At 41.7% G+C, this 12140-nt stretch overlaps 2 protein-coding genes across 4 annotated transcripts in view; one reads left to right on the forward strand and one right to left on the reverse strand.

Moving 5' to 3' along the window:
• Positions 1-1758: 1758 nt before the first annotated feature.
• On the reverse strand, positions 1759-8250 carry HNRNPA1 (heterogeneous nuclear ribonucleoprotein A1). 2 transcript variants are annotated; one of them, XR_009702565.1, is made up of 12 exons: positions 8142-8250; positions 7467-7583; positions 7047-7193; positions 6689-6899; positions 6503-6595; positions 6324-6416; positions 5984-6058; positions 5627-5776; positions 4928-5083; positions 4603-4668; positions 2123-2193; positions 1759-1901 (listed from the first exon to the last, which is right to left on the reverse strand). XR_009702565.1 is itself a non-coding variant. In XM_061205528.1 (11 exons), the coding sequence occupies exons 1-10, from the start codon at positions 8154-8156 to the stop codon at positions 4613-4615; spliced, it is 1113 nt and encodes a 370-aa protein (XP_061061511.1). In that variant the 5' UTR covers positions 8157-8250; the 3' UTR covers positions 4280-4368; positions 4603-4612. The 2 variants fall into 2 exon arrangements, 1 of the variants encoding a protein (XP_061061511.1); XM_061205528.1 differs by lacking the exons at positions 1759-1901; positions 2123-2193 and adding an exon at positions 4280-4368.
• A 577-nt stretch (positions 8251-8827) lies between these two features.
• Positions 8828-12140, forward strand: part of CBX5 (chromobox 5) — a 35368-nt gene continuing 32055 nt past the window's right edge. For both annotated transcript variants that reach the window (XM_061206546.1, XM_061206545.1), the window contains exon 1: positions 8828-8968. The gene's annotated coding sequence lies outside the window, so the exon portion shown is untranslated. The remainder of the gene's footprint in view (positions 8969-12140) is intronic.

Raw genomic sequence — 12140 nt, forward strand, 5'->3', positions numbered from 1 at the left:
AAATCTTCCATCTCCCTGGTTACATTGGACAGATGTTACCCAATTCTTGTTTTGGTGCCTCCGCCCCCCTTTCTAGATCCTTGAAGATCTAGGGCCTTATTTTTTCTTAGAACACGACTAAGTTTCAGAATCTTAGCCACACGGATAAAAGTCCAGTCAAACCTCCACACACCTTCATCTCCTTGCTTGGAATTGGGGTGGTTCCCAATCTTCCCAATCAGTAAATTATATAAATTACCTCTGGTGTATTTTGTTTCTCTTTACACTTCTATTCAACTTTACTAGTTCCATTTCAATACAGAAACCTTACTTCCAGGTTTTGATATTCATTACAGTCGTGAGACAAAAAAGCAGACAGAAGTGATCAAAGTGGAATCTTCATGCCTACAGATTCAGAAAAAAAGTGGTCTCTAGAGAATGAAAGCTTCCTATTCCTAACAGATCTGAAGACAGTCCAACCTGTCAACTTTCTGAAAAACCTGAACATGTGGGATCAAGTAGTAATGAGATTAGTTGTCAAGTAGTGAGATTAGTTGTTCAATTTGATTAGTTTGCTTAAGGGCTATCAGAATGAAGTTTTTCATTCTAACCAAACTCATAAAGATGGTTAATTCACAGGCAAATTTAAACATTCATTCATTCAACCAATATTTACTAGGCACCCAATAAGCTTAGGTATCGTTCTAGGCATTGGAGATAGTGAACAGGAGACACTTCTCATGGAGTACACCGTAGCGGGGAAGACCCTCAGATACACATATTTAACAGTAACTAAGGCCAAAGACGGGAAGGGTGGTCACAAGAATTTGAACAAGGTAATTCTCTTCCTACAGGTTATCTCATTTAAAAACTAGGGAATATACTTTTCAGCAAACTGGTAGCCTCAGTTGTTCTATCCCTCCAAACCATTGTTGTATGAACCAGAGAAGCTTCATTCAGTAAATGGAGATTCTTACTTGTAATTCTGGTAGTAAGATAACTGACCTATGGATTCACACACTTCATTCCCTTTCATCAAGGATGGAAATTGAGGCTAGATAATGACCTTTCCTGAGGATGGTAGAAAAAATATAAACATTTCCTAGAGTTCAACTATTGCTTTAAAATATTTTTAGGTTCATTACCTTTGAGAAGGTAAAGAACTTCCTTTACCTTCTTACCCTTGGCTCAGTATTTTTGAAGCCTGAAATAGCTGACCAATTAAATGTTTATTCACCCAAGATGAGACCCACTATGCCCCTCAGGAACTGAAGAGATAAGCGCAGTTCCCAGAAGAGACTCAAATGCAACAGCATCTGCCAGCCTTTACTACAACTTGATTTTCCCTTGCCAGGAGAGCTACAAAAAGGACCTGTTCAAGAGGAGCAGTAGCGAACAGCTCACTTCTAACTGGGTCGAGATTTACTCCTGCAGCCAAAGAAAACCAGTTTCTCTGATTTCACTAAACCATGGATGCTGATGGGACAAACTTTAAAAAATAGTAATACATAGTATTAGAATCACTTCCAACAAACCCAGTACTTCCTCCATCTGAATTAACACACGGCTGTGCTTAAAGCATTTATAACGCAGTTTTCTTTCAACAGCTTACAGTGACTACAGGGAAAAACACTGGTAAGGAATGAGGGTAAAATTCTTCTGGTTTACCATTAACTCCTGCATTTCCCGTTCTCAAACTTGATCTAGTAAAGAACATGCACTATCTCAAATTATTTACCATAAACATCATGAAGATGACATAGAAAACAAGAACCAAAACCAAGTTAAATGCATTTTATTTTTAAAAAATCCATTCACAAAATTGAATGATTAATTCAAGCTGCACAGCAGCTAATGACTACTGCATGGCAGTGAAAATGAAGTGCACAGTGGCTCAGATAAAGGTCCTCATAAGGATGGTCCTGCAAAAAAGAAAAAAGTATATACATAAGCAGCTGAAAGATGCTACAATTATATCCATTCTCTTTACTGAGAATCCAATTGCTTTAATAGCTTTTTGCTGGCTACAGTCTGTCAGACCAGATAATAGAACAAATTATGAGATCTTACTTTTTTAGTTCTGAGGCACAGCTTGCCGTTTTACTGTAGGAATACTAAGCACTGTTACTATATAAACACCTACCTTTTGGCCATGAGCTTGAACTGGAATTTTGTTTGTTAAGAGTTGCTAAGCCTGTGGTAGCACACTCCTCCCTAGAAAAGTAAACAGCCTTTAGAACTAGCTTTTCTCAGAGCCAAGTTTCATCTCAGGCTAAACCCTCCCACCTCCCACTAACGGTCCACCCACCCTCCCACCAGCATTCTGGGGAAGATTCTAATACATTACTTTGAGCCATTGTTTTAAGTTAATAGGTCACAAGATAGGAAATATAGAAATTAAAGGGTAAAAATGTATCACTGTAAAAGTAATTAAAGTGCTCACTTCCTTCAGTTGGGAGCCACCAAGAGTAGGGTGTCAACTTAAAGCAATTCATTTCCAGAAAAACCAAGTTCAGCTTAACTGGACTAGTTTTGGCTCAATATATTAAAGAAAATATAAGAGAAAGCTGGATTTTAGAGAGCTATACGGATGTAAGTAAAATCTGTTCTTACCTACCAGCAAAGCAATAAAACCTTTTCTCCTGGTTCTGACTGCTAGGTCTAAGAGTCAGGTGTGCCTTACTCTTGTCTGCCTCCTTCCTTGCGATGGTCACTGAAACTTCACTCCCTCCTAGCTTTCATGGAGCGTGCCGTGGCCTGCCCCTGGCTTATCTGTACTCCACATACCACAAGTGTCTACTCTCAGCTGTAGAGTGTCTGACCTCGGAGCCATTCGCGCTATACTTGCTAGCAGTTCCTAGTAGCTGAACATCTCTCCTGGATCTTTAAAGGCATTGTCACGAATCCTGAGGTATCTGCAAACTCCCTCAATAGTTAAGGTTCCACCTGCCATTGCAAACTCAGCCAGTATCAAGCCCATGGAACTATTATCCACGCTTTCCCACCCACCTCCACACCTCCCACCCAACCCCACCCAACCCCCTCCCCAAACTTCCAAGTAACACACCCATGGGATGGAATACACAGTCCTAGTGATAAACAAATTTCTATTCTACTAGGTACAATGGCACTGAAATTGAGGGTACCAAAGGGAGGGCTCAAAGGAAGCTATGTACAAATAACAATGATTGGATATTAAGTAAACTGTTATAAAGGTTTAGAAATCATTTTCTATACAATCAACATTTTAGAATGTTTGTGTCATCTTGTGCCGTATTTAAAGGAAAACTGCAGTTAGCATGGATTAAAGTAGATAATATGGCTCACCATATCAACAAATTTTTATCTCCATACAGATAATTACTAGTGTGTCAATCCATAAACCTATATAAAGACCCACCCAACCAGAACAAAAACCGCAGTTTTCCTTTAATGTAAACCTGTTTTTGTGTTAAGAGTAAATTCCTTACTGGTACTGGTCAGTTTAAAAAGGTCTCCCCAAAACTTCTAATTTGTGGATTTATGGGGTGGCATTAGCCAGCATCTGGTTTCTATTCTCTGGCAGAGTTTTGAACTTGAATTGTGGTAGAAGCATTCAAACATTATCAGGGGTAGCGGGTAGGGAAGGTCCAAAGCTCTGCCAGTCCCAAATCCATACAGTTGTCATTCCATTCAAGAGGGTATTAAATTGTTTATTTATTACACATGATAATGGATGATACACAAGCTTCATTCCCATCTATATCTGGTACCATAATCCAATTTAGATATATTGCATAGGATGTACCAACAATCATATTAATAATCAAAAAACTCCATGACTTTGCTTGGGTGACCCTTTTCACGGTGAACTCCAGGTCACAACGCAGTAACTGTCAGTTCAACTACACCAAGGTTTCGGAAGACAATAGCTTCTCCACCAAAGCAGGTTGTAAATAAATTTTGAATGGAACCTGGCATCACCCTGAAGGAACTCTAACTTCACACTGTTGGGGTAGTTTACCAAAATGGCTTCAGAGTAGACTAACTTTACACAGCACATTTAAAAAAAAGACACATTTATTCAGCGTCATGATCAGACTATTACATTTAGCAATCAACAGCATGGGTGCAAAAAAAAAAAAAAAAAAAAAAAATCTACATTAAAACCCTTTGTTGGAATGCTTTACACTTTCCACAGAACAGAAACTAAAATAACCTGTTATACAATTAGTCACAAATACAGTCCTCGAGTTTTTTTGCCCATACACATGAGTATTGTCTAAAACATGTCTTCTTTGTAGCAGCTAGGCCCTGCCACCACTGTGCTTGGCTGAGTTCACAAATCTGTTGTAACCTGTAGCTTCCCTGTCACTTCTCTGGCTCTCCTCTCCTGCTAAGCTTTGTTTCCTGTTGAACAATATGGAATAAAGTTGTTAATCTAAACATATTAAGACTCAAGGCTACAATCCAATAGCAAGTTGTTTCCCACAAATTTTGCTGATCTGAATATTAACTTAATATCCACAATTTTATTGTAATTATAATGTTAACTATGTTTCACTGCTCAGCTACATTAGGGTTACTGTGTTCATTATCAATTACAAGAAAATTAAGTGGAAACAAAAAAAGGTGTTCACTTACCTGGCAGTAATCAAAACCTTCTGCCACTGCCATAGCTACTGCTGCTGCTGGAACCACCATAGCCACCTAAGAACAAATTTGTTCCCTTAGGCTTTAGAAGTATGAATAATAACGGGAATGCTTTTATATTTGGGGCTTTCGTATTATATAAGTTCAAATTCACAAGTTTGGGCTCACATGATTTTCCTAACTGAACTACAAGTTACCACTTAAAATTTCCTCAAGATTTTAAATTGTCAGTTTTCCTGCACCTGCACTGCCTAAAGGTCTAATATTTTCCTCAACGGTACTAGTTTAGCCCTCCAATACCACATATACACCATACCTTGGTTTCGGGGTTTGGCAAAGTATTGGCCTCCACCACCATAGGGGCCAGAACTTCTGCCTCCAAAGTTTCCTCCTTTCATGGGTCCAAAATTTGAAGATTGATTGTTGTAACTGCCAAAATCATTGTAGCTTCCACCACCTCCAAAATTGCTTCCTAAGAATGGAAAAGAGGGCCTTTATCTGTTACTCGGGGAAAATGATAAATTCTGGTGTTCTAAGTAAAAAAGTTCCTTGATCTGCCTTGCTCCCAAAACTGGTGGCTCCAATGTTTATCTTTGTATTTTATCCTTTCTGGGCAAGGCATTCAGTTGAATAATCCAATAATTAAAAAAAATTTTACCCAACTCACCACAGTATAGCAAAATGATATATTCTCTTGCCTTGAAGACCTTTACCCATCCAGGGGCACGGCAAACACATGCTGGATACATCAACTAAGTGCCTAAGACCCCAAGAGTTAAGACACTAAATCCTGCTAGAATCTAATCTAATTCCAATTGAAGACACCACTATCCACTTATCCATCTATCTATTTGGGAGTGAGGCGGCCCCAGCTTAAAGCTAGGAGGAGGTAGCATTGCAAGCCCGTTAAAAAAGTACCATGCAGCGTAACACACAAGCATCAAGTCCCCATATGGTTAAACTCTAAAAGGCTAATCTAGCTATTGCACCAGTACTTGGATCACTGGATACCTACCACTACCACCGCCAAAGCCGCCTCCGCCTCCTCCGTTGTTATAGCTGTCACTCCCGCCATAGCCACTGCCCTGGTTTCCATAACCCTGTCCACCACTTCCATAGCCTCTGCTTCCTCCAGAGTAACCAGGGCCGCCTCCTCCATAACCACCTACAAGAATACAATTCTTCTCAATAAGACAAAAGTATTCAACAGTCAAATTCTGTGCTAGCATGACAGCTAAAGGCCTGCTCACAACATACTATTAGGTCAAAATTAAGCTTATCATGCACTAGAGTTTTAGTCTCTATTAGCCTATTCTAAAGATTGCCAAAATTTTTTATCTGTGGTTCCTTAAATAAAACAAACAAAACTTACCATCATTACCAAATCCATTATAGCCATCCCCACTGCCACCATATCCACCACCACCACGGCTGCCACCAAAGCCACCTGGAGAAAAGCAGAATTAAAAAAAAAACAAACACAACAACAAAAAAACAGGTTTGAAGTATGTGGATCACATACAAGTCACCCCCTTTTAAGTCTAAATTTTAGGAAGCATTAAATCAGTAAATTATTTCCGTATGCAAGACTAACTACCGGTTAGTGAGAAGCCAGAACTACATCTGGATTAAAATGTAACTTTGGATAAGTCATCTGGGGGTAATTATAATTTTACCATTAACTCTTATTAGTAAACTATAACCACACATACCTCGACCACTGAAGTTTCCTCCACGACCAAAGTTGTCATTCCCACCAAAACCACCTCCACGACCACCACCAAAGTTTCCAGAACCACTTCGACCTGAAGAGACAAATTTTAAGTGTTAGGCTGTACAAATTCGAATTACTCAATATTATGTTTAAGGTTTAATTAAGTAACAAACTCACCTCTTTGGCTGGATGAGGCACTAGCCATCTCTTGCTTAGATAGGGCTTTCCTTACTTCACAGTTGTGGCCATTCACAGTGTGGTATTTCTGAACTGAAAAAATTTGAAGATAAAACACCAACTCAGCATTTAGAATACAGCATGGATTTCAGAACCCTTAGCAAATGCCAGCCACCTGATACTTACTGACAATCTTGTCTACAGAGTCATGGTCATCAAAGGTTACAAAAGCAAAGCCTCTCTTTTTGCCACTGCCTCGATCAGTCATGATTTCAATCACTTCAATTTTCCCATACTGTTCAAAATAATCTCTTAGATGATGTTCCTCAGTGTCTTCTTTAATGCCACCAACAAAAATCTTCTTCACAGTTAAGTGGGCACCAGGTCTTTGAGAATCCTAACACGAAAAAAATTAAGTTAACTTATATTAACAAAACCTATCCCCAAATTAAGAATTTTAAATTTGTTACACCCCCAAATGTTAAGTCCCCCTAGTGGCACACTTCCAAATGACTAAGGGAAGGAGGAAAAAAAGATCACTTACTTCTCTTGAGACGGCCCTCTTTGGTTCCACCACTCTTCCATCCACCTTGTGTGGCCTTGCATTCATGGCCGCATCCACCTCCTCCACAGTGGCATATGTGACAAACCCGAAGCCTCTGGAGCGTTTGGTGTTTGGATCCCTCATTACCTTTAATGTTTAATACGTGGTAAGCCCCCAGAAACTACTGCCTTTTCTACCTTAAGTAAGGCAATAGGAGACTTTATACCAACCCTTTGTCTGAAGCCCTTCGATTTCCCACTAACCATCTAAAGTTAATCTACCAATTGGGAGATTTTTTAATCAGCTAAAGCCACACCTTACCTAAAACCATAATCCCATTAGCATTCAGACGGTAACTACAGCAAGCTAAGCCAGAGAAATCAAGGAGTTCTACGGTCCTTTGTCTCTTTCAAGTCTTACCACACAATCTGTGAGCGTTCCCCACTGCTCAAAATGGCTCCTCAGACTCTCATCGGTTGTTTCAAAGCTCAAACCTCCGATGAAGAGCTTCCGCAGCTGTTCGGGCTCTTTGGGTGACTATGAGTTGGGGGAAAAAAAGCGGTAAGTGGGGCTATAACGCAAAACACCTTCCAGTTACAAAAACCAAAACTAAAACTAGATAGCAACGTACGAAACACTTATTGTTCCTTCTGGTCGCAGCAAGCCACGTGCTTCTCCGCACTGGGGGAGGCGGTATGTTGGGTGCTGGGTGGGCCGGGAAGCGCCGAGCGCATGCGTCCCTCACTCCATTCGACGCACGCGCAACAAAAGGACTAGGAGGGAGGAGTACATCGCCAATATCGACTACAAATGCTCTTTAAGAAAGTCGCCCACTGAGACAAGGTAAAAAACAGATTGAATGTGCTTAAGAGTTTTGCAAGGTGGACCGAGCCTGCGTGATAGCTAAGGCTTGCAGGACGGCAGCCTCATGGCGAAGAGGACAAAATGGCGACCTCAACTTAGGGAGGGGTAGGCCCTGGCAGCGACCGAAGAACTGCTGAACCGGCTGAGACAAGCAGCCAAACTAGGCCGAACCCTACTGAACTCAGGAAGGCGCGAGAAAGAAAATTTAGCTAGAGAGAGCGTCTTACTCACCTCTGACTTAGACATGACGGCAGTGGAGGGGGGGAGACGTCAACGATGCTTACTCGGCGGCGTCCACGGGCAGAAAGAAGTAATCTACCGAATGTATCTGCCAGCCTACCTTCGGCCTCGCTCTTTTATCCCGCCTCCTCGCTTTCAGCATTGGTAGACTCCGCCCCTGAGTGGCTCTGATTGGATATTTGAAATTGCTTCCCCCTACTATTGGTCTCTGGTACTGCAGTGCTGTGTAACGTCATCCGTTTGGGCGTTCTACGCAGTCTCCACCCCTCGGGGGGGGGGTCTATGGGTTCCCGAGTAATATTATTCTTAACTAGTCTGATTGGCTAGTCAACCAATCATTCATGTTTGAATGCACTTAGGGTAACTAGATAACTTTTTAATTCTCTACGCTACTAATTTTATGTTCAGCTCATCTGGCAAACCATGATTAATACTATGTATCAGAAAAGTAGTTAGCCTGTAACAATTCTTGTTTTTTGCAGCGACTGCCTGCTGAGCGCATGTGTAGTAAAATGGCGAGTTTACGCAGGCGCGTTAAGAAGTTCCGCCTGGCGCTTGGAACACGTGAAATGGCGGGCAGGAGACAGCGGCGAACCTAAGGCGCCTGCGTAGTGGCGGGAGTTAGGCCCCTTTTTGCGTAGGCGTAATGGGCGGGGAAAGGGTCCAGTCCCAGGATTGGTCGCGCAGGCGCAGGGAAGGATCCGTTTTGGCGGGCGGTTGGCGTTGCGCAGAACGCGGCGGCAGCGGCGGCCTGTGGTCCGGCCTCACCACCGAGGAACAGGGGAGACCTTAGCGTGTGTGATCGGTCTCGATCCCGGGTAAGTGGCGGACAGTCTTGCCTACGCATACGAGGTCTTGAACCGATTCCAGTTGGCCCCGTTATTGTGTGAAATGAATGGACCGCGGGGTGGGGGCTAGTGAAGGGGGAGCGGTGGGTCCACCCAACCAATGGAAGAACAGGGGCGGGATGTTTTAATCCCCGTAGTTTCTGTGGAGCTTTGTAGCCGAAGAGTTTGACTGGCGAGTGAATAGGCCAATTGGGTCCGCCTTTAGCTGCCGACTGACCGGTCCTTGGGCCATCGGTATGTGGGAGGCGGGCTTTCTCTTCCTGAGCAGCGGCTCACTGAGCCAATCAGCACGAAGCGCGCGGTAGGTTGGGCTCCTCCAAGAGGCAGCGGTTTGACTCCAATGGGGGATGCGGCAGTCGGGCGGTTAAATGGATGGACCAAATCTGGAGCCAGTAGGCGGACAGCTTACGGAGAGCGCTCGGGCTGACCGTCCAATCAGCGCTCCAAAAGAGGGAGGTCTTAGATTTGGGGATGCAAGGATGGGGAGTCACTGCCTGCGATGGCGCGAGGGGGTGGGTATTTTATTCACAATGACTTGAACGAAGCCGTTGGGTCTCTAGGCCACACACTTCTCTGGTAGGGAACCTGTAAGTTTGCTCCTATATTTCTCGAGTTTGGCTTTATTTCCCCATTTAGGTACATCCCACCATCCAGCAATGTTTAGGTTTTGGGGGGGGGGGACAAGGGAGGTCTTTTCACTTTGAGAACTCGCTGCTTTAGAAAGACTGACTTGAAATGTTAGAGCGAATAGGATAAATCTTTGTATTGTTGTGGAAAGGTACGCAAGAAAAATCAACATAATAGTAATAATGCATATTTTCACGGACAAAGAGATTTGTAAATCCACAGAAAAAGTTTTGGAAAGCTACATACCAAAGCGTGTTACCTCTAGGGATACAGTGGGATGGAGACAGGTCCGATCTCCAATGTTTAAATCTTTGCAGGGATAATAATTTGTGATTCAAGTTAAATTTAAAAGCCAATTGTTTTTGTGTTTTCAGTTATAAGCAAGTACTTCTCAACACCTCCTTACCCTTACACCTCAAAAAAGTTCTATTTTTCCATTAAGAACTAAGGTGATCCTCTGTTTAAAAATACAAATTTTAAAAAGGTAGCTTTTTTTGAGTACTTAGTATTGATACCTGCTAGGCATTATGCTAAATGCTTTGCAAGCATTGTCCATGTCCCCAGTGCCTTTATCTTAGGCTCTTCTCTGTGGAACTTTTCTCTCCGTATATATCTTTCTTTGCACCATTACAGATCTCCTAAGCCCTTTCTGCTGTTCTATTGAGGATATCTGGATTTGGATAAAAAGGAGGTTGCTTAAGGAGGATGATACTTAGGGTGTTGGAGAAAGGAGGACTCATCCATCACCTGGGTTATTTTTTTGCCTTTTGATTATATTTCCTTCAAAGTATTTTATATGCAGTTCATATCCTGTTAGTAATGCCAATTCTTATCAGTCCAGTGTATTTTAGTAAAACAGAAATTTTCATTTCATATTGGCTGTATCAGACTCTATACTGCTTTATTATTTACTGATTTATTTAGTGTCAAGAGAAAAATGTTTAAATACTGTAATAAGTTCAAATACATATGAAGTTCTCTTATGAGTAGAGACCTTTCTGACATTGTACAAAAGGAAGATGATTTTAGATGAGCTTATCGTGAACCAGAGGAGAGATTTTCGTGTTCTCTGGCACTTGCAAAAGGAAAACCTATTTTGTATTTGCTTCTAAACTATTCGTAGGTATGCTAATAATGCAGCTACTTAGTTTATAAGAACTAAAGTGAAATAGATTAAGGGTATCTGTCCCTAATTTATTTAGGTTTGAAAGGAATACAATCTTGATCTACTATAGGGTTTCTCAAGCTCAGCACTATTGATATTTTGAGCCTTCCCCCCACACCCCCACTTGTGACAATCAAAATGTCACCAAATGTCCTGGGAGGGAGGGGTGCAAAATCTCCACTTGAAAACCATTGATCTGAAATGACAGATGGTAGAGTTGATTATCTTGTCAAAATCTTTTATTTTGCCAATTGGAATTTAGAGGGAGAAGATGGGTGAAGTGTTTAGGAAGTGTCCTTTGGTAAATGGATCACTAAATGCTCATGATTATCTCTTCAGATATAGCGTGATCATTGTTTGATTGGATAAAAGGAAAATTTCATTAAGGTGTTTACCATTTCTTGCAATTTGAACGTTGATTGCATCTTGTGTGTGTTTGGCTTCCTAAAATAATGGCAAATATGTTTTTGAAGAAGGTAGACTTTGCTTCAGATGCTTATTATATTCTCATTTGACTTAATCCTGTTTCCTTTAAAGTTTCATTATGCAAATAAATGTGCAAAGCACTCTGACATTTTCTTTTTTTTTAATAAATTTATTTATTTATTTTTGGCTGTGTTGGGTCTTTGTTGCTGCACGCGGGCTTTCTCTAGTTGCGGCTAGCGGAGGCTACTCTTCGTTGCGGTGCGTGGGCTTCTCATTGCGGTGGTTTCTCTTGTTGCGGAGCACGGGCTCTAGGCACGCGGGCTTCAGTAGTTGCGGCACGCAGGCTCAGTAGTTGTGGCTCATGGGCTCTAGAGCACAGGCTCAGTAGTTGTGGCGCACGGGCTTAGTTGCTCCGGGCATGTGGGATCTTCCCGGACCAGGGATCGAACCCGTGTCCCCTGCATTGGCAGGCGGATTCTCAACCACTGCGCCACCAGGGAAGCCCCTCTCTGACATTTTCTTATCTGTAGTACTCTATTTCATTTTATTAAAAGCACAGGTCGATTTCTGCTCATCTGATTTTTCAGTTGTGTAGAGACCCGTACACTGGGAGAAAAGAAATACTGACTGAAAAATAGGTAATCAAATCATGCCACCCTGGATTACTCTGAGTAGATTCATCTCATCTCCAGCCCCACCTACTTGGCTGTAATCAGTGACCCCTTATTTGATGTTTTTAATGGTATATTTTAATTTGAAAAATATCAGGACTTGAAGCTAGACTTTTTGGTTTACTGTGGTGTGCAAATAAAAGTTGTTTGTTTTATTGTAAATTCTCTTACAATGTCATAGTTAATAGGTCTGATAAACATTTCTTCCTGGTGGGGAAATTTTGGTGGGTAATTTTTCACTGAAATTCTGAGA

This window comes from Eubalaena glacialis, chromosome 11 (assembly GCF_028564815.1).
Source record: "Eubalaena glacialis isolate mEubGla1 chromosome 11, mEubGla1.1.hap2.+ XY, whole genome shotgun sequence".
In the NCBI taxonomy this organism is placed as follows: Eukaryota; Metazoa; Chordata; class Mammalia; order Artiodactyla; family Balaenidae; genus Eubalaena; species Eubalaena glacialis.

Coding starts and splice junctions, on each gene's coding strand:
- HNRNPA1 (XM_061205528.1), bottom strand. Junction 6,059..6,323: donor AGGAAACTTCAGTGGTCGAG/GTATGTGTGGTT, acceptor GCTTTTCTCCAG/GTGGCTTTGGTGGCAGCCGT. Junction 4,669..4,927: donor TGCCAAACCCCGAAACCAAG/GTATGGTGTATA, acceptor ATTTGTTCTTAG/GTGGCTATGGTGGTTCCAGC.